At 43.1% G+C, this 23500-nt stretch overlaps 1 protein-coding gene across 3 annotated transcripts in view; it reads right to left on the bottom strand.

Annotated features, from left to right (window-relative positions):
• Nucleotides 1-1816: 1816 nt before the first annotated feature.
• The window catches only part of pabir2 (PABIR family member 2), a 170938-nt gene continuing 149254 nt past the window's right edge, over nt 1817-23500 (bottom strand). For all 3 annotated transcript variants that reach the window (XM_041194832.1, XM_041194831.1, XM_041194833.1), the window contains one exon: nt 1817-3133. In XM_041194832.1, coding sequence (XP_041050766.1) covers nt 2953-3133 — 181 coding nt within the window. In that variant the 3' untranslated portion in view covers nt 1817-2952. The remainder of the gene's footprint in view (nt 3134-23500) is intronic.

Raw genomic sequence — 23500 nt, forward strand, 5'->3', positions numbered from 1 at the left:
TATCTTTGTATCAGCAGCAAATTTGGCTATAATACACTCAGTCCCTTCTTCCAAGTCATTAATATGGATTGTAAGTATTTGAGGCCCAGCATTGACATCCCACTAGTTAGTTTGCTAATCTGAAAATAACCCCATTCATCTCAACTGTTTCCTGTTAATTAGTCAATCCCTTCTCCATGCTAATGCATTACCCCAACATCATAAGCTCTTATCTTGTATAGTAACCTTCTATGTGGCATCAATTATCAAATGCCTTTTGGACATCCAAATACTCCATATCTACAGGTTCTCCTTTATCCATCTTGCATGTTACATGCTCAAAGAACTCTAATAAATTTGTAAAACATTATTTCCTTCTCATAAAATCATGTTGACTCTGCCTGATTGTATTATGATTTGCAAACTGTCCTATTACTTTCTTAATGGATTCCAGCATTTTTCCAACGACAGATGTTACAATAACTGGCCTATAGTTTCCTACTTTCTGTCTACCTCCTTTCTTGAATAGAGGCATTATATTTGCAGTTTTCCAATTCACTGGAACCTTTCCAGAACTAGGGAATTTTAGAAGATTGCAATCATTATCTCTGCAGCCACTTATTTTAGGACCCTAAGATGCAGGCCATCAGATCCAGGGAACTTGTCAGCCTTCAGTCCCATTAGTTTTCCTAGTACTTTTTCTCAAGTGATGGTGATTAAGTTTCTCTCTGTTGCCCCCTGATTTTCTGCTATTATTGGCATGCTTTCAAATAAATCGCTAACCAATTCCCAATCACAAAGTCTTTTCATTCCTTCCCTCCACATGTTGCTCTCATCCTCACCAGTATAAACATAAATTCCAACACCTAAGCCAATTAATTATAATTTACAGAAAATATAAGTACTCACCCTTGTGCATTCCTTTAGTGCCTGTTTATTTTCCTATCCTAGTGTTCCTATACAGCGCTAGTACTGTAGCTGCAGCATTGCTGGTAGAAGGCTGTTGAACTTTCACTGGGGAGACAGCAGATGGCCTTGCAGGGTGCTCTCGAGCAGACTTGGGCCTTAAGAGTCTGGCTTCGGACTGAACCCCCTTGGTAAGGGTGACCAGGCTGGCTGACTGGTAACAGCAAAGCACTGGCAGAGTGGCTGCGATGGAGAGGGACCTGCTCTCAGGGTGACAGGTTGACGAAACTAGTAGGTACAAACTCTGAAATCACTGCAAGTCCCCTAGGCCCTCTGCCCTTCCTTTATCTACTTGTGTAGCTATTATTTGCTGTACTTTTCACCCAATTTGTTTTTAATTTTTTCAGTGACTTGTGATCACAGTCAGGATTCACTTGTAATAATCCTTGTGTTATCTGCATGATGAATTGCAGTCTGTAGACTTTGTGTCAACAACATCCCTCTTTAGTAGGATAAAAAGCAAAATACTGTAGATGCTGGAGATCTTAAAGAAAAACAAAAATTGCTGGAAAAACTCAGCAGGTCTGACAGCATCTGTGGAGAGCGACACAGTTAACATTTCGAGTCCGTATGACTCTTCTCCAGGACTTAAGAGTCATACAGACATGAAACGTTAACTCTGTCTTCCTCTCCACAGATGCTGTCAGACCTGAGTTTTTCCAGCAATTTTTCTTTTTGTCCCTCTAGTTCTGACTGAAGACAGAAATGTCCAGAACACAAGGTGAACTCTACCTTGGAATACAGACAGATTGCACAAGAATCTGTGCAACAGCAGCTTGAGACTATTAAGACATGTGCCAAATCAAAATTCAACAGTTAAATGTTAAATATCAACCACTCGCTGACAGATTTTCACAAATGCAGATGAAAGTGATGCTACAGAACTTTTTTTATATATATATACACAATATAAATTTTCATTCAATACAGTATTTCAGAACCAAATGCTCATCAGTTCCTCCTTGTTCTGAAGCCTGCTTTTTTTTGCACAAAGATGGGAAAATAAGGATATTAATAGGCAGGAGATCGTTCAGGTAAGTCAGGTGTAAATCCACTGATAACTCCACACATAGGGCAAAATAAACATGTGTTTACACAACACTATCACAATACATGGCAATAAAAGGCTAATAAAACAAAAAAAATCAAGTTTATGGGAAAATAAGAGTTCTATATAACTAATAATTTATTTTCCCAGAAGCCTGTGAAACTGTTTATAGGGATCTATGGATTATACACACAAGTCATGCTGTGATGGCGGTTTGGAGAGTTATGAAATACAATATTAAATTAGGCAAATGTCTCCTTTCTTCTGGTATGTTACACTATGCACATGTTTGTTAATAGCTATGAACACTCCACAGGTGCCTGATATTACAGGTAACTGCGAGACTCTCTGTAAAAGGTGCTTCTGCAACAATCATTCAATAAAGAAATAAGAAAAGTAACTGAATCTGTACAAAAGGACTAATGGAAGTCAAGAAAGCCTTCAATCCACGCTCCCAACTCTCCCATTACAGCAAAAATACTAGCACCCAGCTCATGGCTGCTTGGTTTGCCATTAACATTTGCACTCATTTAAGCCAAGCACAAAAATCTATTCAACAACAGCTTAAAAATAAATTCAAGTCAAGAACCATTTCTGTTTAGTGCTATTCATAGAAAGTAAAGCTCGTAAGTATCTGAAAAGGACAAACCTGTGCTGCACTTAGAATCCACTTATGAAAGTAAAAGTCAAAGTCAAAAGCTTATGATTCTGGCAGGAGACATTTCAGAATTTTTCAGATTCCAAGTGTTGGTGCAAAAAAATAAATGAACAATTTTAAGGGAAAAAAATTAAAAAGGGAGAAAATATTTCTCAGAATTACTACAACCAGTTCATTAACACTGACATTCTTCTACACAATTACATATATTAATGGCACCACACATTTTACACCAGGCTTTAATTGATGTAGACTCTGTTCCCAAATTCTCTGTTCCAACATTCTTTCAGGAGAGGCAGGGTCATTTTGGTGAAAGTCCAGGTCCTGCAGTGAAAGATGAGCAGGAATCAGATGTTGTCACTGGAGACTCTCTCACTGTACTAGACTTTGCTGGTGAATCCTGACTTGAGCTACCATTGCTGCTGCTGCCATCAAGGCAGTCTGTTGAAAGACTGAGAAACAGATCGCCACTTCGAATTGCACTGAAAAATCAACAAAAAACATTAAAAACAAACCAGAAAATTAGCCATCGCAATTTTGGAAGTCAGCTAGTCTCATTGTACAATTGTCTTCATCTCAGGTTTATTTTTTTTTTTTAAATTCATTCATGAAATGTGGGTGTTGCTGGCTGGGCCAGCATTTATTGCTCATCCCTAATTGCCCTAGAGAATGTGGTGGCGAGCTGCCTTCTTGAACCGCTGTAGTCCTCTGAAGAAATCAAACGGACTCGAAACATTAACTCTGCTTCTCTCTCCACAGGTGCTGCCAGACCCGGAGTTTTTCCAGCATTTTCTGTTTTCATTTCAGATTTCCAGCATCCACAGTATTTTTATTTTATTTTATTGTTTATTTGTTATCCATTTTAGTCTAATTCTGTTCAAATATTTGGCATCTTCTTCTGGTTATCTCTGTTGCTTCATTAAACATTTAGCCTCAGCTGATTATTCCCAGTAGCCTGGATGCAGTAAGATGACCCAAATCAGAACTGACCCACAATGTTCCCAGGTCCAAACTGATTCTCAGGAAGTTTCTAAATGAGTCAGACTCAAAATGGGACAATTTTATTCTTTATTCGTTCTTGGGGTGTGGCCCATCCCTAAATGACTCAAGGTAGTGATGATCTGCCACTTTCTTGACCTGTTGCAGTCCCTGTGGTGAAGTTGCTCCCATAATAAGCAACATATTATACTGTACAGCAGTACACCACAGGCTGCGTATGGAATTCCACATTCAGAGAATTCCTAATCTCATTCCTGTTGCTAAAGGGCAAGTGTAAAAAAAATGTCCCTAGAGAGACTGGCAAAGAAAACAAAAGGGGAGGTGAGGCTGTGGGAGGATTAGGGAGGTGGTTAGCACAATACTAGGACAGCGAAACGCAAGAAAACATTCATTTTAATAAATGGAACACAAGGAATTGCACTATACAAATTCAAATTCAGTTATGAGACCAATAAATTCTCAGGAATTTTACATGTCTGAGAAAACGTAATTGAACTCAGGAGTGTGATGGAATACTCTTCACTTGCCTGGATGAGTGCAGCTCCAACAACACTCAAGAAGCTTGACACTGTCCAGGACAAAGCAGCCCATGAAATTGAAAAGATGCAGCAACAAAAGGTTCTCTCACTGGTCATCATGCCAAGAAAATGGTGTTCAGGAATGGTTACAGTCCCAAAAGGCAAACGGTTCTCTAAGAATCCCCATAGATTTAACTCAACTAAACAAATCATAAGACCGTAAGACATAGGAGCAGAAATTAGGTCATTCGGCCCATCGACTCTGCTCCACCATTCAATCGTGGCTGATAAGTTTCTCAATCCCATTCTCCCGCCTTTTCCCCGTAACCTTTGATCCCCTTACCAATCAAGAACCTATCTATCTCGGTCTTAAATACACTCAATGACCTGGCCTCCACAGCCTTCTGTGGCAATGAATTCCATAGATTCACCACTCTCTGGCTAAAGAAGTTTCTCCTCATCTCTGTTCTAAAAGGTCTTCCCTTTATTCTGAGGCTGTGCCCTCGGGTCCTAGTCTCTCCTACTAATGGAAACATCTTCCCCACGTCCACTCTATCCAGGTCTTTCAGTATTCTGTAACTTTCAATCAGATTCCCCCTCATCCTTCTAAATTCCATCGAGTATAGACTCAGAGTCCTCAAACGTTCCTCATATGTTAAGCCCTTCATTCCTGGGATCATTCTCGTGAACCTCCTCTGGACCCTCTCCAGGGCCAGAACATCCTTCCTGAGATACGGGGCCCAAAATTGCTCACAATATTCTAAATGTGGTCTGACCAGAGCCTTATAGGCAGCACATCCCTGCTTTTATATTCTAGTCCTCTCGAAATAAATGCCAACATTGCACTTGCCTACCTAACTACCGACTCAACCTGCAAGTTAACCTTAAGAGAACAAAAACAGAATTACCTGGACAAACTCAGCAGGTCTGGCAGCATCGGCGGAGAAGAAAAGAGTTGACGTTTCAAGTCCTCATGAACCTTCAACAGAACTGATCTTTCTTTACAAAGAGAGGGAAATATAAGCTGGTTTAAAGTGGTGGGGGGGGTGTTAGGATAGAAGCAGATCATCAAACGATGTCACAGACAAAAGAACAAAAGAACACAGGAGTTGAAGTTGTTGATGTTATCTAAACCAAAGTGCTAATTAAGAATGGATGGTAGGGTTCTTTTGTCTGTGACATCTTTTGATGATCTGCTCCTATCCTAACACCGCCCCCCCCACCTTAAATCAGCTTATATTTCCCTCTCCTTGTAAAGCAAGATCAGTTCTGTTGAAGGGTCATGAGGACTCGAAACGTCAACTCTATTCTTCTCCGTTGATGCTGTCAGACATGCTGAGTTTGTCCAGGTAATTCTGTTTTTGTTTTGGATTTCCAGCATCCGCAGTTTTTTGTTTTTAACCTTAAGAGAATCCTGGACTAGGACTCCCAAGTCCCTTTGCACTCCAGATTTCTGAATTCTCTCCTCATTTAGAAAATAGTCTATGCCTCTATTCCTCCTAACAAAGTGCATGACCTCACACTTCCCCACGTTGTATTCCATCTGCCACTTCTTTGCCCATTCTCCTAACCTGTCCAAATCCTTCTGCAGCCTCCCTGCCTCCTCAATACTACCTGTCCCTCCACCTATCTTTGTATCATCTGCAAACTTAGCCAGGATGCCCTCAGTTCTTTCATCTAGATCATTAATGTATAAAGTGACAAGTTGTGGTCCCAACACTGACCCCTGCGGAACTCCACTAGTCACTGGCTGCCATCCTGAGAAGGACCCCCTTATCCCCGCTCTTTGCCTCCTGCCAGACAGCCAATCTTCTCTCCATGCTAGTACCTTGCCTCTAACACCATGGGCTCTTATCTTACTGAGCAGCCTCCTGTGCAGCACCTTGTCAAAGGCCTTCTGGAAGTCCAAGTAGATAACATCCATTGGCTCTCCTTTGTCTAACCTACTCGTTACCTCCTCAAAGAATTCTAACAGATTTGTCAGGCATGACCTCCCCTTGATGAAACCATGCTGACTTTGCCCGATTTTACCATGCACTTCCAAGTATTCTGAAATCTCATCCTTAATAATGGACTCTAAAATCTTACCAACGATCGAGGTCAGGCTAATCGGCTGTAATTTCCCGTCTTTTTCCTCACTCTCTTCTTAAACAGGGGGGTTACATTAGTGATTTTCCAGTCCTCTGGGACCCTCCCTGACTCCAGTGATTCCTGAAAGATCATCACTAACATCTCCACTATCTCTTCAGCTATCTCCTTCAGAACTCTGGGGTGTAATCCATCTGGTCCAGGTGATTTATCCACCTTCAAACCTTTCAGTTTTCCTAGCACCTTCTCCTTGGTAATGGCCACCATACTCACCTCTGCCCCCCTGACTCTCTTGAACTTTGGGGATGTCACTCGTGTCTTCCACTGTGAGGACTGACACAAAGTACCTATTCAGTTCCTCCGCCATTTCTTTGTTCCCCACTACTACGAGATCCGCCCGATGGCCTCAGTGGATAAGAGCTTTGTCAAACTAGCTATGAGTGCTGTATTTACCAAATTGGATGTGAACAATGGATTTTGGCAGTTGCCTCAGGACGAAAAAATCCAGATTGCTGGCCACATTTATAATGACATTCGGTCGTTACTGTGTTAATAGATTTCCCTTTGGAACAGTGTCCGCTCCAGTAATTTTCCAGAGAATAATGTCTCACTCTAAAGGCATGGAAGGAGTAATATGTCACATGGACGACATGGCTCCAGGAGGAAAGAGCATGATCATAGAGTCAGAGCAGTCTCGGGAATCTTACAGGATACAGGCCTAACATTGAATGAAAAACGTCAGTTTGCCAAACCTATGATCAAGTTTCTAGGTCACATTGTATAAGCCAATGGAATCACAAAAAGTGTCATATTGGACTCAAAACATTAACTCTGTTTCTCTCTCCACAGATGCTGAAAACAATGGAAGCCCTAGAGGAGTATAGAAAGTGTAGGGGGGCACTTAAAGTAATTAGGAGAGCAAAGCGGGTGGGGGGGGGGGGGCATGAAAAAACACTGGGGGGCAAGATAAAGGAAAATCCCAAGGCATTTTATAAATATATTAAGGGCAAGAGGATAACCAGGGAAAGAATAGGGCCCATTAGGGCCAAAGAGGCAATCTGTGTGTGGAGCCGGAAGACATAGGTGAGGCTTTAAATTATTACTTTTCATCTGTGTTCACAATGGAGAGGGACAACGTAGGTGTAAAAATCAGGGAGGGGGCTATGATATACTTGAACAAATTAGTATTGAAAGGGCAGAATATTAGCGGTTTTAGGGGTTTAAAAGTGGATAAATCCCCAGGCCCAGATGAGATGTATCCCAGGCTGCTGTGTGAGGCAAGGGAGGAGATTGCAGGGGCTCTGACACTAATTTTCAAATCCTCTCTGGCCACAGGAGAGGTGCCAGAGGACTGGAGGACAGCGAATGTGGTACCATTATTCAAGAAGGGTAGTCCGGATTAACCAGTTAATTACAGGCCAGTGAGTCTAACATCAGTGGTAGGGAAACTATTGGAAAAAATTCTGAGAGACAGGATTAATCTCCAATTGGAGATGCAGGGATTAATCAGGGATAGTCAGCATGGCTTTGTCAGGGGGAGATCATGTCTAACAAATTTGATTGAATTTTTCGAGGAGGTGACTAGTTGTATTGATGAGGGTAGTGCAGTCGATGTAGTCTACATGGAATTCAGTAAGGATTTTGACAAGGTCCCGCATGGGAGAATGGTCAAGAAGGTAAGAGCCCATGGGATCCAGGGCAATTTGGCAAATTGGATCCAAAATTACCTTAGTGGCAGGAGGCAGAGGGTGATGGTCGAAGGTTGTTTTTGCGATTGGAAGCCTGTGACGAGTGGTGTATCGCAGGGATCGGTGCTGGGACCCTTGCTGTTTGTAGTGTACATTAATGATTTAGATGTGAACATCGGAGGTATGATCAGTAAGTTCGCAGATGACACGAAAATTGGTGGTGTGGTAAATAGTGAGGAGGAAAGCCTTAGACTACAGGATGATATAGATGGGCTGGTAAGATGGGCAGAGCAGTAGCAAATGGAATTTAATCCTGAGAAGTGTGAGGTGATGCATTTTGGGAGGACTAACATGGCAAGGGAATACACAATGAATGGTAGGACTCTAGGAAGTACTGAGGATCAGAGGGACCTTGGTGTACATGTCCATAGATCCCTGAAGGCAGCAGCACAGGTAGATAAGGTGATTAAGAAGGCATATGCGATACTTGCCTTTATTAGCCAAAGCATAGAACATAAAAGCAGGGAGGTTATGTTGGAGCTGTATAAAACGCTAGTTAGGCCACAACTGGAGTACTGTGTGCAGTTCTGGTCACCACACTATAGGAAGAATGTGATTGCACTGGAGAAGGTGCAGAGGAGATTCACCAGAATGCTGCCTGGGCTGGAGAGTTTCAGCAATGCAGAGAGACTAGATAGTCTAGGATTGTTTTCCTAAGAGCAGAGAAGGCTGAGGGGGGACCTGATAGAGGTATACAAAATTATGAGGGGCATAGATAGGAAGAAACTTTTCCCCTTAGCAGGGGGGTCAATAACCAGGGAGCATAGATTTAATATGAGGGGCAGGAGGTTTAGAGGGGATTTCAGGGAAAAAAAAAATTATCCAAGAATCTGGAACACACTGCCTGAGGGGGTGGGAGAGGCAGGAGCCCTCACAACATTTAAGAAGTATTTAGATGAGCACTTGAAACACCATAGTATACAGGGCTGGAAAATGGGATTAGAATAGATAGATGCTTGATAGCCAGCATGGATGCAATGGGCCAAAGGGCCTGTTTCTGTGCTATATAACTCCATGACTGCTGAGTTTTTCCAGCATTTTCTGTGTTTATTCCACAGGAATCACAGTTAATCCACAAAAAATGAAAGTAATCAGAATTTCCACAACCCAGGAACATAACTGAGCTTCAAAGATTCCTTGGGACGGTCAACCAAGTAGGTAAACCGTCCAGTTCCTTTCAAGTTTAGCAGAGGTCAACAAGCCCTTGAGATAGCTGCTGAGACAGGGTCAACAGTGGTACTGGAATGTGGACCAGCAAAATGCTTTTGAAACTATTAAAACAATTTTTAATCTCTTCTGCAATTTAGGCACATTATGACCTAGAACTACTGACCATATTAGCAGCAGATGCATCATCTACAGGTCTGGGGACAATTTCTTTTCAAGGTCAGAGTCACGGCAAGTGTAGGCCAGTTTACTGTGTCTCTACTTACAGAAACACAATGATACACCATGATAGAAAAAGCAGTATTGGCAGCAAGGTGACTATGCAACAAGTTTCTCAATTATGGGATTGTGTGTTTCAAAATTGAAACAGACCATTAGCCACTAGTCACCCTCTGAACATGAAAGAAATTGCAAAGAAACCGCCCAGAATCCAGCAATTCAGATCAAGATCGATGAGAGTATGTGCAAGGGAGGTATCTAACAATGGCAGGCACACTGTCACAAATACCATCAGAAGGTACCAAACAGGAGGATTTAGACCTTGTAAAGGAGGTTAAAGCCTTTACATTCTTCATCACTCAGTGCTCAGCAGCTACTGCAAAAAAGTTGCAGGACATAAAACAAGTCTAGTAACGAAATGAAGAATGCCCCCAAGTCCGAGAATATTGTCTGGAAGGATAGCTAGGTCATATCCCCACTAATCTAATACTATGGCAGTACTCTGAACAGCACAGGGGCCTCACAGTCACTGACGACTTACTAGTCTTCAATGAGAGAATAGTGATACTGAGAGCATTTTGGCTTGATATTCTTCAAAGACTTCACCAAGATCATCTAGGAATAGCAAAATGCCGTGCAAGAGCACAGCAATCAATCTGGTGGCTAGGCATTACTCACACTATAGAAGAAGTGATTTCTAACTGTCTTACTTGTGCCATAAACAGCCAAGAACAAAAAGAAGAACTATTACCTTCTACTTATCCATCAAGGACATGCAAGCACCTTGGAATGGACTTATTTGAATTTAGGGGGAAAACCTTCCTTCTTGTCATTGATTACTACTCATGGTGGATCGAAGTAAGCAGATTGCACAGAGTCACAACAGAAGCAGCCATCCAATCCCTCAAGAGAATTTATATAAAACGGGCATCCCGGACATTGTAATGTCCCACAATGGGCTGCAATTTGCTAATGAGCTATTCCACAATTCCGCAAATAAATATAGTTTAGTTCATGTAACCAGCTCACTTTGCTGTCCATCTCTAGGACAAAACACAAAATCACCAGGAACGACCACAAGAGGGTAACTTTAAGCACAGGCATAGAGCATGTGAGTTACCAGCATTGAAGCCCAGGAGAGGATATGGGTCCAGGGTCAATAGAGGGAAGGAGTATTCATTAAAAAAAGCTTCACAATGAAGGCCATACAGGATTGAGACAGACCAGGTATCATAAGGAGGAACCACAGCATCTTAATATTCTTGGAGAGAAAGCCAGTAAAAACTTGGGCTTCCTGCTCAGCTCCTGAAGAAGAGGAAAGACCTACTACAAGTTCTACAGCCACGCAGGAGAAGAACACTCACACCGACAGAAAAGTGTCTGTGGAATATCCTCGACCTCAAAAAGAAGATCAAATCAAGATAAGGGAAATTGGTCAAAGCACCTCAGAAGTCTGAGACTTTGGAGGGAGATGTCAGAGGATGGAAATATGATAGGGATAAAGCAGGGATAAAGCAGGGATGGAGAACTACAGCCCTTGGGGTGGATCCGGCCCATTGCTCAACTTCATCCAGTCACAGCAAGATTTCTAAAAGCCGACAACATTGGCACCTTCAGTAATAACATTTATCATCATCGTTACAAATTTGCTTTAGTTAAAAGTATCGGCTTAATTACTCTAATAATATTTAACAATACAGACATAACAAGGCTCATTCAGGAAAAACAAACTCAGCCATCGCATTAAGTTGAATGTTTCTGTATTCTCTCTTTAAAAAAAAACAAAATTAAGTTGATTTTTATGTGTGTGCGGCCCAGAAATGATTTTGTCTGTGTGAACGGCCCAAGATAAGAAAAAGGTTCCCCACCCCTGGGATAAAGGCTGGGCGTGGGGGGGTGGGGGGGGGCGGTGTGGGGATATAGAGTAAAGGGTTAATATCAGAAGCATACATGATACTGATGTAATAATGTCAGATCACATGGCTGATAGTGAGTGAGTGTTTGAGGAGAGCAGAAGAAATTGATCTCACTGCTATCAAAACAGCAAAAAATGTGCATTTTTATGAACCAGCTTTAAAAGAGAAGACTCATTTATTCGCTTACTTGATGAGAATTTTCACATCCAGCTTGACTGGGAGCCAATGCAGGTCATTGAACAAACAGAGTGATGGGTGAATGGGACTCGTGCAAGTTAGTGCTGAGGTGGTGAGAGGTGCTATAATGTTCCAGGGAAGGTGGGACCTGTTCCGACGGGACAGTTTGCACCTGAACTGGAGGGGGACTAACATCCTTGCGGGTAGGTTTGCTAGTGCTGCTTCAGGGGGTTTAAACTAGATTTGCAGGGGGAGGAGAACCAGAGTGTTAGAGCAGATAGTGAGGTGGAGGAGGATAAAGGTCAAGCGAGGAATGCATGTATAGACAGAAATCAAAGGTTTGTAGGTGATAGAAATGTTCTCAGGTGCATCTATTTCAATGCAAGGAGTATTGTCAGAAAGGCAGATGAGCTTAGGGCATGGATTGGCACGTGGGATTACGACATTATTGCTATTAGTGAGACTTGGTTGCAGGAGGGGCAGGACTGGCAGCTCAATGTTCCGGGGTTCCGTTGTTTCAGACGTGATGGGGGGGAGGGATGAAAGGGTGAAGAGTGGCATTACCAGTCAGGGAAAATATCACAGCTGTGTGTAGACAGGACAGCCCGGAGGGCTCGTCTACAGAGGTCATATGGGTGGAGCTGAGGAACGGGAAAGGTGTGACCACACTAATAGGGGTGTATTATAGACCACCCAATAGTCAAAGAGAATTGGAGGAGCAAATCTGTAGAGAGATAGCAGACTGAAGTAAGAAGCAGAAAGTTGTGATAGTAGGAGATTTTTAACTTTCTACATATTGACTGGGACTCCCATACTGTAAAAGGGCTGGATGGCTTGGAGTTTGTCAAATGTGTTCAGGAAAGTTTTCTAAATCAATATATAGAGGTACCAACGAGAGAGGATGCAATACTTGATCTCCTATCAGGGAACCAGACAGGTCAGGTGACAGAAGTATGTGTAGGCGAGCATTTTGGGTCCAGTGACCACAATGTCATTAGTTTTAAGTTAATTATGGATAAGGATAGGTATGGTCCTTGAGTTGAGATTCTAAATTGGAGAAAGGCCAATTTTGTGGAAATGAGAAAGGATCTAGGAAGAGTGGATTGGGATAAGTTGTTTTCTGGCAAGGATGTGTTCAGTAAGTGGAAGACATTCAAAGGCGAAATTTTGAGAGTGCAGAGTTTGCATGTTCCTGTCAGGATTAAAGGCAAAGTGAACAGGCATAGGGAACCTTGGTTTTCAAGGGATATTGGTGATCTGGTTAAGAAGAAGAGAAAGGTGTACAGCAGGTATAGGCAACATGGAGCAAATGAGGTACTGGTAGAGTAAAGAAAATGTAAGAAAATACTAAAGAAGGAAATCAGGAAGGCAAAAAGAAGACATGAGGTTGCTTTGGCAGATAATGTGAAGGTAAACCCGAAGGGTTTCTACAAATATATTAAGAGTAAAAGGATAGTAAGGGACACAATTGGTCACCTTGAAGATCAGAGTGGTCGTCTATGTGTGGAGCCTCACGAGATGGGGGAGATCTTAAACAGTTTTTTTGCATCAGTATTTACTCAGGAAACTGGCATAGTGTATAAGGAAGGAAGGGAAACAAGCAGTAGTGTCATGGAACATATAGAGATTAAAGAGGAGGAGGTGCTTGCTGCCTTACAGCGAATAAAGGTAGATAAATCCCCCCGGGCCTCACATGATATTCCCTCGGACCTTGAGGGAGACTAGTGTAGAAATTGCAGGGGCCCTGGCAGAAATATTTAAAATGTCCTTAGCCACGGGTGAGTTGCCGGAGGATTGGAGGGTAGCTCATGTTGTTCCGTTGTTTAAAAAAGGCTCCAAAAGTAAACCAGGTAATTACAGGCCAGTGAGCCTGACGTCAGTAGGAGGTAAATTATTGGAAGGTGTTCTGAGAGATCGGATATACAATTATTTGGACAGCCAAGGGCTGATTAAGGATAGTCAGCATGGCTTTGTGCGTGGTAGGTCGTGTTTAACGAATCTTGTAGAGTTTTTCGAGGAGGTTACCAAGAAGGTAGATGAAGGAAAGGCTATGGATGTTGTCTACATGGACTTTAGTAAGGCCTTTGACAAGGTCCCACATGGGAGGTTAGTTCAGAAGGTTCAGACACTTGGTATCCATGAGGAGGTTGTAAACTGGATTCGAAATTGGCTGTGTGGGAGAAGACAGAGAGTGGTAGTGGATGATTGCTTCTCATTCTGGAGGTCTGTGACTAGTCGTGTGCCTCAGGAATTTGTGCTGGGACCATTGTTGTTTGTTGTCTATATCAATGATCTGGATGATAATGTGGTAAATTGGATCAGCAAGTTTGCTGATGACACTAAGATTGGAGGCGTGTGGACAGCGAGGAAGGCTTTCAAAACTTGCAGAGGAATCTGGACCAACTGGAAAAATGGGCCAGAAAATTTAATGCAGAAAAGTGTGAGGTGTTGCATTTTGGAAGGTCAAACCAAGGTAGGACATACACAGTAAATGGTAGGACACTGAGGAGTGCAGAGGAACAAAGGGATCTGGGCGTTCAGATACATAATTCTCTGAAAGCGGCATCACAGGTAGACAGCGTTGTAAAGAAAGCTTTTGGCATACTGGCCTTCATAAATCAAAGTATTGAGTATAGGAGTTGGGATGTTATGGTGAGGTTGTATAGGACATTGGTGAGGCCAACTTTGGAGTATTGTGTGCAGTTCTGGTTGCCTAACTACAGGAAGGATATCAGTAAGATTGAGAGAGTGCAGAGAAGATTTACTAGGATGTTGCCGGGTCTTCAGGAGTTGAATTACAGGGAAAGATTAAACAGGTTAGGACTTTATTCCTTGGGGCGTAGAAGAATGAGGGGAGATTTGACAGAAGTTTACAAAATTATGAGGGATATAGACAGAGTAAATGCGAATAGGCTCTTTCCACTTAGATTAGGAGAGATAAACACGAGAGGACATGGCTTTAGGGTGAAAGGGGAAAGGTTTAGGGGGAACATTAGGGGGAACTTCTTCACTCGGAGATTGGTGAGAGTGTGGAACGAGCTACCATCTGACGTGGTAAATGCGGGCTCACTCTTAAGTTTTAAGAATAAATTAGATAGATACATGGATGGGAGAGGTCTGGAGGGTTATGGTCTGGGTGCAGGTCAATGGGACTAGCGGAATAATATTTCGGCATAGATTAGAAGGGCCGAATGGCCTATTTTCTGTGCTGTAGGGTTCTATGGTTCTATGGTAAGATCTTCATTTTTTTGGTTTTCGCTTTCTCTCTCTTGCTGTCCTCTGAAGACTGAACAAACCTAACACTAGAATTGAATCGAACAGCATTGGTACATGAATTTTCTAAGAGCTGTTAAAATGGAATGAAGCTCCTGACCCAACATGGCCTTTTCTTGTGTTAACACCCTATTCACTGCTGACAAGTCCATCACTTCAACTAGCTTTTGTTTTATTCATTTATGGGATGTGGGCGTCGCTGGCTGGACCAGCATTTATTGCCCATCCCTAAATGCCCTTAAGAAGGTGGTGGTGAGCTGCCTTCTTGAACCGCTGCAGTCCATGTGGTGTAGGTACACCCACAGTGCTGTTAGGGAGGGAGTTCCAGGCTGTAGACAGTGAAGGAATGGCGATATATTTCCGGGTCAGGATGGTGACTTACTATGGGAGTTGGAAAGGCAGCAGACCTGCGGAGGAGCAACCCAGAGCATGAGCAGATAAACTGGGGCTGAGACTATAGGTCTACAATTAACGTGGGAGTTGGAGAGGCAGTGGGCCTGCGGAGGAGCAGCCGGGACTGAGAGCAGATAAATCGGGACCGAGACCTGAGGCTCACACTTGCCTTGGGAGTTGGAGAGGCATACCAGTCAGCTGCTCGGGAGAGTTCGAAAGGAAAGTGAGAAAAAACAAATGCTGACATCACAGGAAAACCATAAGTTCATTGGTTGGCAAAACACTGCTGTCAGCAACTGTCTTTAAATTGCTGTAAATTAGAAAAGCGTATTCTTTCTAAAGAAAAAGCTACACTTGGATTTAAGTGAGAAACACCATGAATAAGGGAACGTCAGGGCCAGTATAATAAAGTAATATAAACAAAACCAAGTTAAGACATGGCAGGGCAGCTCGGTCAAGTGGAATGTGTGGCTGGTAATATGTGGGAGGCCATGGACGGTATCGGTGTCCTAGGTGACCACATGTACAGGAAGTGCTGCCAGCTGCAGAAACTTAAGCTCTCGGTTTCCAAGCTTGAGCTGTCTGCAAGGCTGAGAGCTACGTGGATAGCACCATTCAGAGAGGTGGTCATACCTCAACTTGGGAGCCTGAAAGCAGAAAGGGAATGGGAGACCACCAGGCAGTCCAAGAGAACTAGGTAGGTAATGCAGGAGTCCCTTGGGGTCCCGCTCACAAATCGGTTTACCGTTTTGGAAGCTGGTGAGGGCACTGATTCCTCAGGGGACTGCAGTCAGAGCCAAGTTTGTGGCACCACGAGTGGCTCGGCTGTACAGGAGGGGAGGAAGATGAAAGTAAGAGCAATAGTGACAGGGGATTCATTAGTTTGGGGAACAGATGGGTGTTTCTGCGGCCGCAGATGTGACTCCAGGATAGTGTGTTGCCTCCCTGGTGGGAGGATCAAGGATGTCACAGAGCGACTGCAGGACATTCTTCCAGGGGAGGGTGAACAGACAGAGGTCGTGGTCCACATTGATACCAATGACTTAGATGGGAAGGGGGATGTGGTCTGCAATCAGAATTTAGGGAGCTAGGGAGAAAATTAGCAAGCAGGACCTCAGATGTAATAATCTCTAGATTACTCCCAGTGCCACCTGCAAGTGAGTACAAAAATAGGAGGATAAGGCAGATGAATGTGTGATTGGAAAGATGGTGCAGGAGGGAGGGCTTTAGATTCCTGGGACTGGCTCTGGAGGAGATGGCACCTGTACAAGCCGGACGAGTTGCACCTGAACAGAGCTGGGACCAAGCTTCTTGTGGGGCGTTTTGCTAGTGTTGTTGGGGGAGGCTTTAAACTAACTCGGCAGGGGTGTGGGAAGCAGGAAAGAATATTAGAGAGCAATTGCAGGGAGAGACAGGTAGCTTTAGTATAAAGAATAGTAAGTTAATAGGTGGAGTTGAAGCAAGTAACGAAGTCTAAATCAGGGTTACTATGCATGTAAGTGAATATTCCCGTGTACAAGGTGCTCAGAAATGATAGGAAAGGAAGAAGAGGAGGGGTGACGGTATTGGTTAAGGAGAGCATTGCAGTATTGGAGAGGGAGGGCATAATCAATTTGGCTAGAGCTAAGGAACAAAAGGGGGGAATTAAGTTGATCAGCCCATAGGCCACCAACTAGTGGGAAAGATGTACAGGAACAAATTTGCAAGGAGATTACAGAGAGATACAGGCATTATATTGTAGTTATAATGGGGGCCTTCAATTACCCGAATGTAGACTGGGACAGTGGTAGTGTAAAGGGCGGAGAGGGGCAAAAGTTCCTAGATTGTGTTGAGGAGAATTTTCTACAGCAGTATGTTTCCAATCCAACAAGAAAAGACGCACTGTTGGATCTGGTTCTTGGAAATGAGGTGGGCCAAGTAGATCAAGTGTCAGTGGGAGGAACATTTAGGAGATAGTGCATTGGATCCTAAGGTTCAGGATGATGGTAGATAAGGACAATGAGCAATCCAGAGTAAGAATAATTAACTGGACGAGAGCCGACTTCAATGGGGCAAGAACGGAGCTGGGCCAGATAGACTGGATCCAAAGGCTGGCGGGAAAAGCTATAGCTGAACAATGGGCTACCTTCAAAAAAGAAATGGTTCAGGCACAGTCAAGTTATATTTCATCAAAAGGGAAAGGTAGAGCAAACAAATCCAGAGCTCCCTGGATAAAAAAAGAGACAGAAATTAAGATAAAGAAGAAAAAGTGCACTTATGACAGGTGTCAGATAGAAAATACAATTGAGAACCAAGAGGAATACAGAAGGTTCAGAGGGGAGGTGAAAAAATATATTAGAGAAGCAAAGAGGGATTATGAGAAAAGACTGGCAGTCAACGTAAAGGGGGATCCCAAAGTCTTCTATAGACATATAAATAGTAAAAGGGTGGTAAAAGGAGGAATAGTGCCAATTAGGGACCTAAAAGGGAATTTACACAGGGACGAAGGGGCCAGGACTGAGTATTAAATGAATACTTTGCATCTGTCTTGACCAAGAAGTAGATGCTACCCAGGCCATGGTGACAGACGAGGAAATTCTGTCACTAGAAGGGTTCAAGATTGATAAGAAGCAAGTGTTGAATAGAATGTCGGTGCTTAAAGTTGACAAGACACCGGGACCGGATGAGATGCATTCAAGGATATTGAAGGAAGTGAGTAGAAATTGCCGGGGCACTGGCCATAATCTTTCAGTCTTCCCTAGACCCAGGGTGGATGCCAAAGGACAGAGAATTGCAAACATTACGCCCCTGTTTAAAAAAGGTTGTAAGGATAAGCCCAGCAATTACAGACCAATCAATTTAACTTTAGTGGTGGGCAAGATTCTAGAAACAATTATTCGGGATAGAATTAGTAGTCACATGGAAAAATATGGGTTGATAAGGAAGACCCAGCATGGATTTCTAAAGGGGAATCATATTTAACTAACTTGCTGGAGTTTTTTGAAGAGGTAACAGAAAAGATCGATGAGGATAATGTTGTTGATGTGGTGTATATGGACTTTCAAAAGGCATTCAATACAGTGCCACACAACAGACTTGTGAAAAAAGCTATACCTCATGCAATAAAAGGGGCAATAGCAACAAGGATACAAAAATGGCTGAGTAATACGAAAAAGAGAGTAATGGTCAATGGATATTTTTTGGGCAGGAGGAAGGTTTGTAGTGGAGTTTCCCAGGGGTCGGTATTGGGACCCTTGCTTTTCTGGATATATATTAATGGTCTAGATCTTGGTGTGCTGGGACAATTTCAAAGCTTGTGGATGATATGAAGCTTGGGAGTGTTGTAAATTGTGAGGAGGACAGTGTAGAACTTCAAAAGGACATAGACGAGTTGGGGGAGCGGGCAGATAGGTGGCAGATGAAGTTCAATGCAAAGAAGTGGAAGGTGATGCATTTTGGTAGGAAGAACATGGAGAGTCAATATAAAATAAGGGGTACAATTTTTAACTGGCAGAGGGACCTGAGTGTATATGTGCATAAGTCATTGAAGGTGGCAGGACAGGTGGAGAGAGCAGTTAATAAAGGATATAGTATCCTGGGCTTTAGTATCAGGGGCATAGAGTACAAGACCAAGGAGGTTATGCTGAGCTTAGTCATAGTTAGATCTCAGCTGGAATATTGTGTACAGTTCTGGGCGCCGCATTATAGGAAGGATGTGAACACTTGGAGAGAGTGCAGAAGAGGCTTACAAGAACAGTTCCAGGGATGAGGAATTTCAGTTATATGGATAGATTGCAGAGGTTGGGACTGCTCTCCTCAGAGAGGAAAAGGCTAAGAGGAGATTTGATAGAGTTGTTCAAAATCATGATGGGGCTAGATAGAGTAGATAGCAATGGTAGCTTGTAAAAGGATCTAGAATGAGACAGCACAGATTTAAAGTGATTTGCAAAGGAAGCAAATTTGGTGTGAGAAAAAGCTTTTTCACATAGCGAGTGGTTCAAGTCAGGGTTGCACTGCCTGGAAGTGTGATGGAGGCAGGTTCAACCGAGGCATTCAAGAAGGCATTGGATGATTATTTGAATAGAAGCATTGTGCAAGGGTATGGGGAAAAGGCAGGAGAATGGTGCCGAATCGTAATGCTCACTTGAAGAGCTGGTGCAGGCACGATTGGCCGAATGGCCTCCTTCTGCACTATAACAATTCTGTGATTCTGGCAGTGCCTTGGAGGGGAACTTCCAGGTGGTGGTGTTCCCATGTATCTGCTGCCCTTGTCCTTCTAGGTGGTAGTGGTTGTGGGTTTGGAAACTGCTGCTAATGGAGCCTTGGTGAGTTCTTGCAATTCATCTTGTAGATGGTACACACTGCTGCTACTGTGCGTCAGTGGTGGTGGGAGTGAATGTTTGTGGATGTGGTGCCAATCAAGTGGGCTGCTTTGTCCTGGATGGTGTCGAGCTTCTTGAGTGTTGTGGGAGCTGCACTCATCCAGGCAAATGGAGAGTATTCCAACACACTCCCGGCTTGTGCCTTGTAGATGGTGGACAGGCCCTGGGGGAGTCAGGTGGTGAGTTACTCGTTGTAGGATTCCTAGCCCGTGACCTGCTCTTGTAGCCAGTGTTTATATGGTTAGTCCAGTTCAGTTTTTAGTCAATGATAACCTCCACGATGTTGATAGTGGGGGATTCAGTGACGATAATGCCATTGAATGTCATGGGGTGATAGTTGGATTCTCTCTTGCTGGAGATGGTCATTGCCTGACACTTGTGTGGCGCAAATGCTACTTGCCACTTGTCAGCCCAAACCTGGATATTGTCCAGGTCTTTCTGCATTTGGACTGCTTCAATATCTGAGGAGTCGCGATTGGTGCTGAACATTATGCAATCATCAGCGAACATCCCCACTTCTGACTTTACGATGGAAGGAAGGTCATTGATGAAGCAGCTGAAGATGTTTGGGCCTGAGGCACCACTGCAGGAGTCCTCAGGGTAATGTCATGGAACTGAGATGATTGACCCCCAACAACCACAAGCATATTCCTTTGTGCTGCTTACAATGAGGCTTTAAGGCTGATTTATTAAGGCTGTTGGCCTATATTTGACAGCCCAAACTGAAGATCAGTGACCACCAATAGGGATTAAGCAGGTGAAGGACTGAACCACCGTCAAGAGTTTCTGCATGAGCACTTTCTCCAAGGAAACAGCATGGCAGGCCCAAAGCATCTCCCAGAGAGTCAACACTCTGCAGCCTATGGAGTTTTCTGGCTGTGAAGAAAGGTGCGACACCTGTGCAACTCGAAGCAACAAAAGGAACAAAGAGAAAGCTGTGAGACTTTGGAGGGATAAACTGCTGGGGGTGCAGGGCTCAGTCTGTGGACTGACTGCATTCGAAGAAAAAAAACACCAACGTATGACATCACAGGGAAAGTTAAGTGATTGGTTGGTCAGTATTTTGCTCGCTTATCTTTCAAAACACATGTAAATTATTAGTAATTACAAGGTCTTATCTGTATTAAAAAGGTTTACTAGCAGTAGCAAAGCTTATTGGGAGTAGTAGGGTTTATTAATTATAAATTATTTAAGAAACTAATAGTATACTAATTAACAGATAACTCAACGGGAGGCAGAGGCTCATTGGCAATGTCACTGGACTAGTAATCCAAAGGCCCAGAGGTAGAACTTAAATTAAATAAATCTGGAATTAAAAAGCTAGTCTGATGGTGACCATGGAACCATTGTCATAAAAACCTATCTGGTTCACTAATGCCCTTTAGGGAAGGAAAACTGGTGTCCTCACTTGGTCTGGACTACATGTGACTCCAGATTGGGCGACCCTTAACTGTCCTCAAATACAAACACATGAAGTAGAAGAAGGCCACTCAGCCTCTTAAGCCTGCTCCAGCTTTCAATAAGATCATGGCTGATATGATTGTAACCTCCACTCCACATTCCTGCCTACCCCAGATAACTTCACCCTACCCTGTGCTTAAGAAGAATTTATCTAACTCTGCCTTCAAAATGTTCAAAGACTCTCTCTACTTCCACCACCTTTTGATGAAGAAGAGTTCCAAAGACTCACGACCCTCTGAGAGAAAAAAATTTCTCCTCATCTCTGTCTTAAGTAAACAACCCATTATTTTTAAACAGTGACCCCTCGTTCTGGATTCTCCCACAAGAGGAAACATCCTTTCCACATCCACCCTGTCAAGATCCCTCAGGATAATATATGTTCCAATCAAGTCACCTCTTACTCTTCTAAACTCAAGCTGATACAAACCCAACCTGTCCAACTGTTCCTTATAAGACAACCCACCCATTCCAGGTATTAATCTGGTAAACGTTCTCTGAAATACTTCCAACACATTTACATCCTTCTTTAAATGAGGAGACCAATACTGTACACAGAACTCCAGGTGAGGTCTCACCAATGCCCTATATTACTGAAGCATAACCTCCCTTACTTTTATATTCAATTCCCCTCGCAATAACAGATAGTATTCTATTAGCTTTCCTAATTATTTGCAAACTAACCTTTTGCAATTCATGCACTGGGGCACACAAATCCCTCTGAAGCTCAGAGCTCTGCAATCTCTCACTATTTAGATAATAAGCTTATTTTTTATTCTTCCTGCCAAAATGGGCAATTTCATATTTGTCCACATTATGCTCCATTTGCCAGAATTTTGCCCACTCACTTAACCCATCTATATTCGGAACCCGTGCAGTGAGTTCAGTTTTAATGACACCATGTATGCCCAAATAGATGGTGGTGCCATGCGATACCCTCTCAGCCAACTCTCACAAACATCTTTATTGGGTTTCATGAGAAACGTGTCATCGATGGAGTAGCACCTAACCTCCCACCGCTCGCATATTTCTGATATATGGTTGATATGTTTGCTATATTTAAATCCACAGCTGCATGTAACAATTTCCTTGCATGTCTTAGTGGGCTCCATCCTGTGCTCAAATTCACCTTTGAAATGGAGCAGTCAAATTAACTCCCCTTCCTTGACGTACTAGTTGAGAAATCTGCCAGGGGTTTCTCTACCACAAGCCTATCTTCACTGAATCACAGAATCTTACAGTGCAGAAGAGGCCCTTCAGCCCATTGAGTCTGCACTGACATGTGAGAAACACCTGACCTACCTACCTAATCCCATTTACAAGCACTTGGCCCATAGCCTTGAATGTTATGACGTGCTAAGTGCTCATCCAGGTGCTTTTTAAAGGATGTGAGGCAACCCGCCTCCACCACCCTCCCAGGCAGTGCATTCCAGACTGTCACCACCCTCTGGGTAAAAAAGATTTTCCTCACATCCCCCCTAAACCTCCTGCCCCTCACCTTGAACTTGTGTCCCCTCATGACTGACCCTTCAAATAAGGGGAACAGCTGCTCCTTATTCACCGTGTCCATGCCCCTCATAATCTTGTACACCTCGATCAGGTCGTCCCTCAGTCTTCTCTGTTCCAACGAAAACAACCCAAGTCTATCCAACCTCTCTTCATAACTTAAATATCCAACCTCTCTTCATAACTGGTCAATTTCCATGTTGGGATTCTTAGTTCCACATGCTATAAGATTGGTCTTATCAGAAATAAGAGACAGCCATTCGCTGACTCATTCCTCAGGATAATGCCTTGACCAATCAGGGTCAAGCTGCCTGTTTAAATTTCAAACAATGCTTGGCGGTTAACTGTCAGTCACCATGCATTCTTCATTGTAACGCCTCTACCAAACAGAGTCCACTTCCCAACTAATCAGCACTCTTCATATACAGTATAAACTGTGGTTTTCCCCTTATATTGGTATTCTTGTGAAGTGTTCTGATGAGTACAAGACAAAAAGCTTCAACATGTCTCTTTTTTCAGCAATACTCAAGTTCTGTGCTACCAAACGGCTATGTAACTATATTTCTTTGTAGCCTCCTTATGTCCGCTTCATAACTTACTGTTCTACCTATCTTTGTGTGAACAGCAAATTTAGCAATCATGTCTTCGGTCCCTTCATCCAATAAATGAATAAAGTTTAAAACATTGACTTGATTGAATAGTTTGAGGAAGTAACAAGGAGGATTGATGAGGATAGTGCAGTTGATACGGTCTAATAGATTTTAGCAAGGCTTTTGACAATGTCCCACATGGACTGGTTAAAAAAAAAGTCTATTGGATCCAGGGGAATGTAGCTGGATACAAAATTGGCTCAGTGGCAGGAAACAAAGGGGGATTTTTGATGGGTGTTTTTGCAACTGGAAAGTTGTTTCCAGTCGGGTTCTGCAAGGCTCAGTACCAGGTCAGCTGCTTTTTGTGGGATATATTAATGATTTTGACATAAGTGTAGGGGAATGATTGAGAAGTTTGCAGATGAAACAAAAATTA

The sequence above is a fragment of the Carcharodon carcharias genome, chromosome 9 (assembly GCF_017639515.1).
Source record: "Carcharodon carcharias isolate sCarCar2 chromosome 9, sCarCar2.pri, whole genome shotgun sequence".
NCBI classification, from domain to species: domain Eukaryota; kingdom Metazoa; phylum Chordata; class Chondrichthyes; order Lamniformes; family Lamnidae; genus Carcharodon; species Carcharodon carcharias.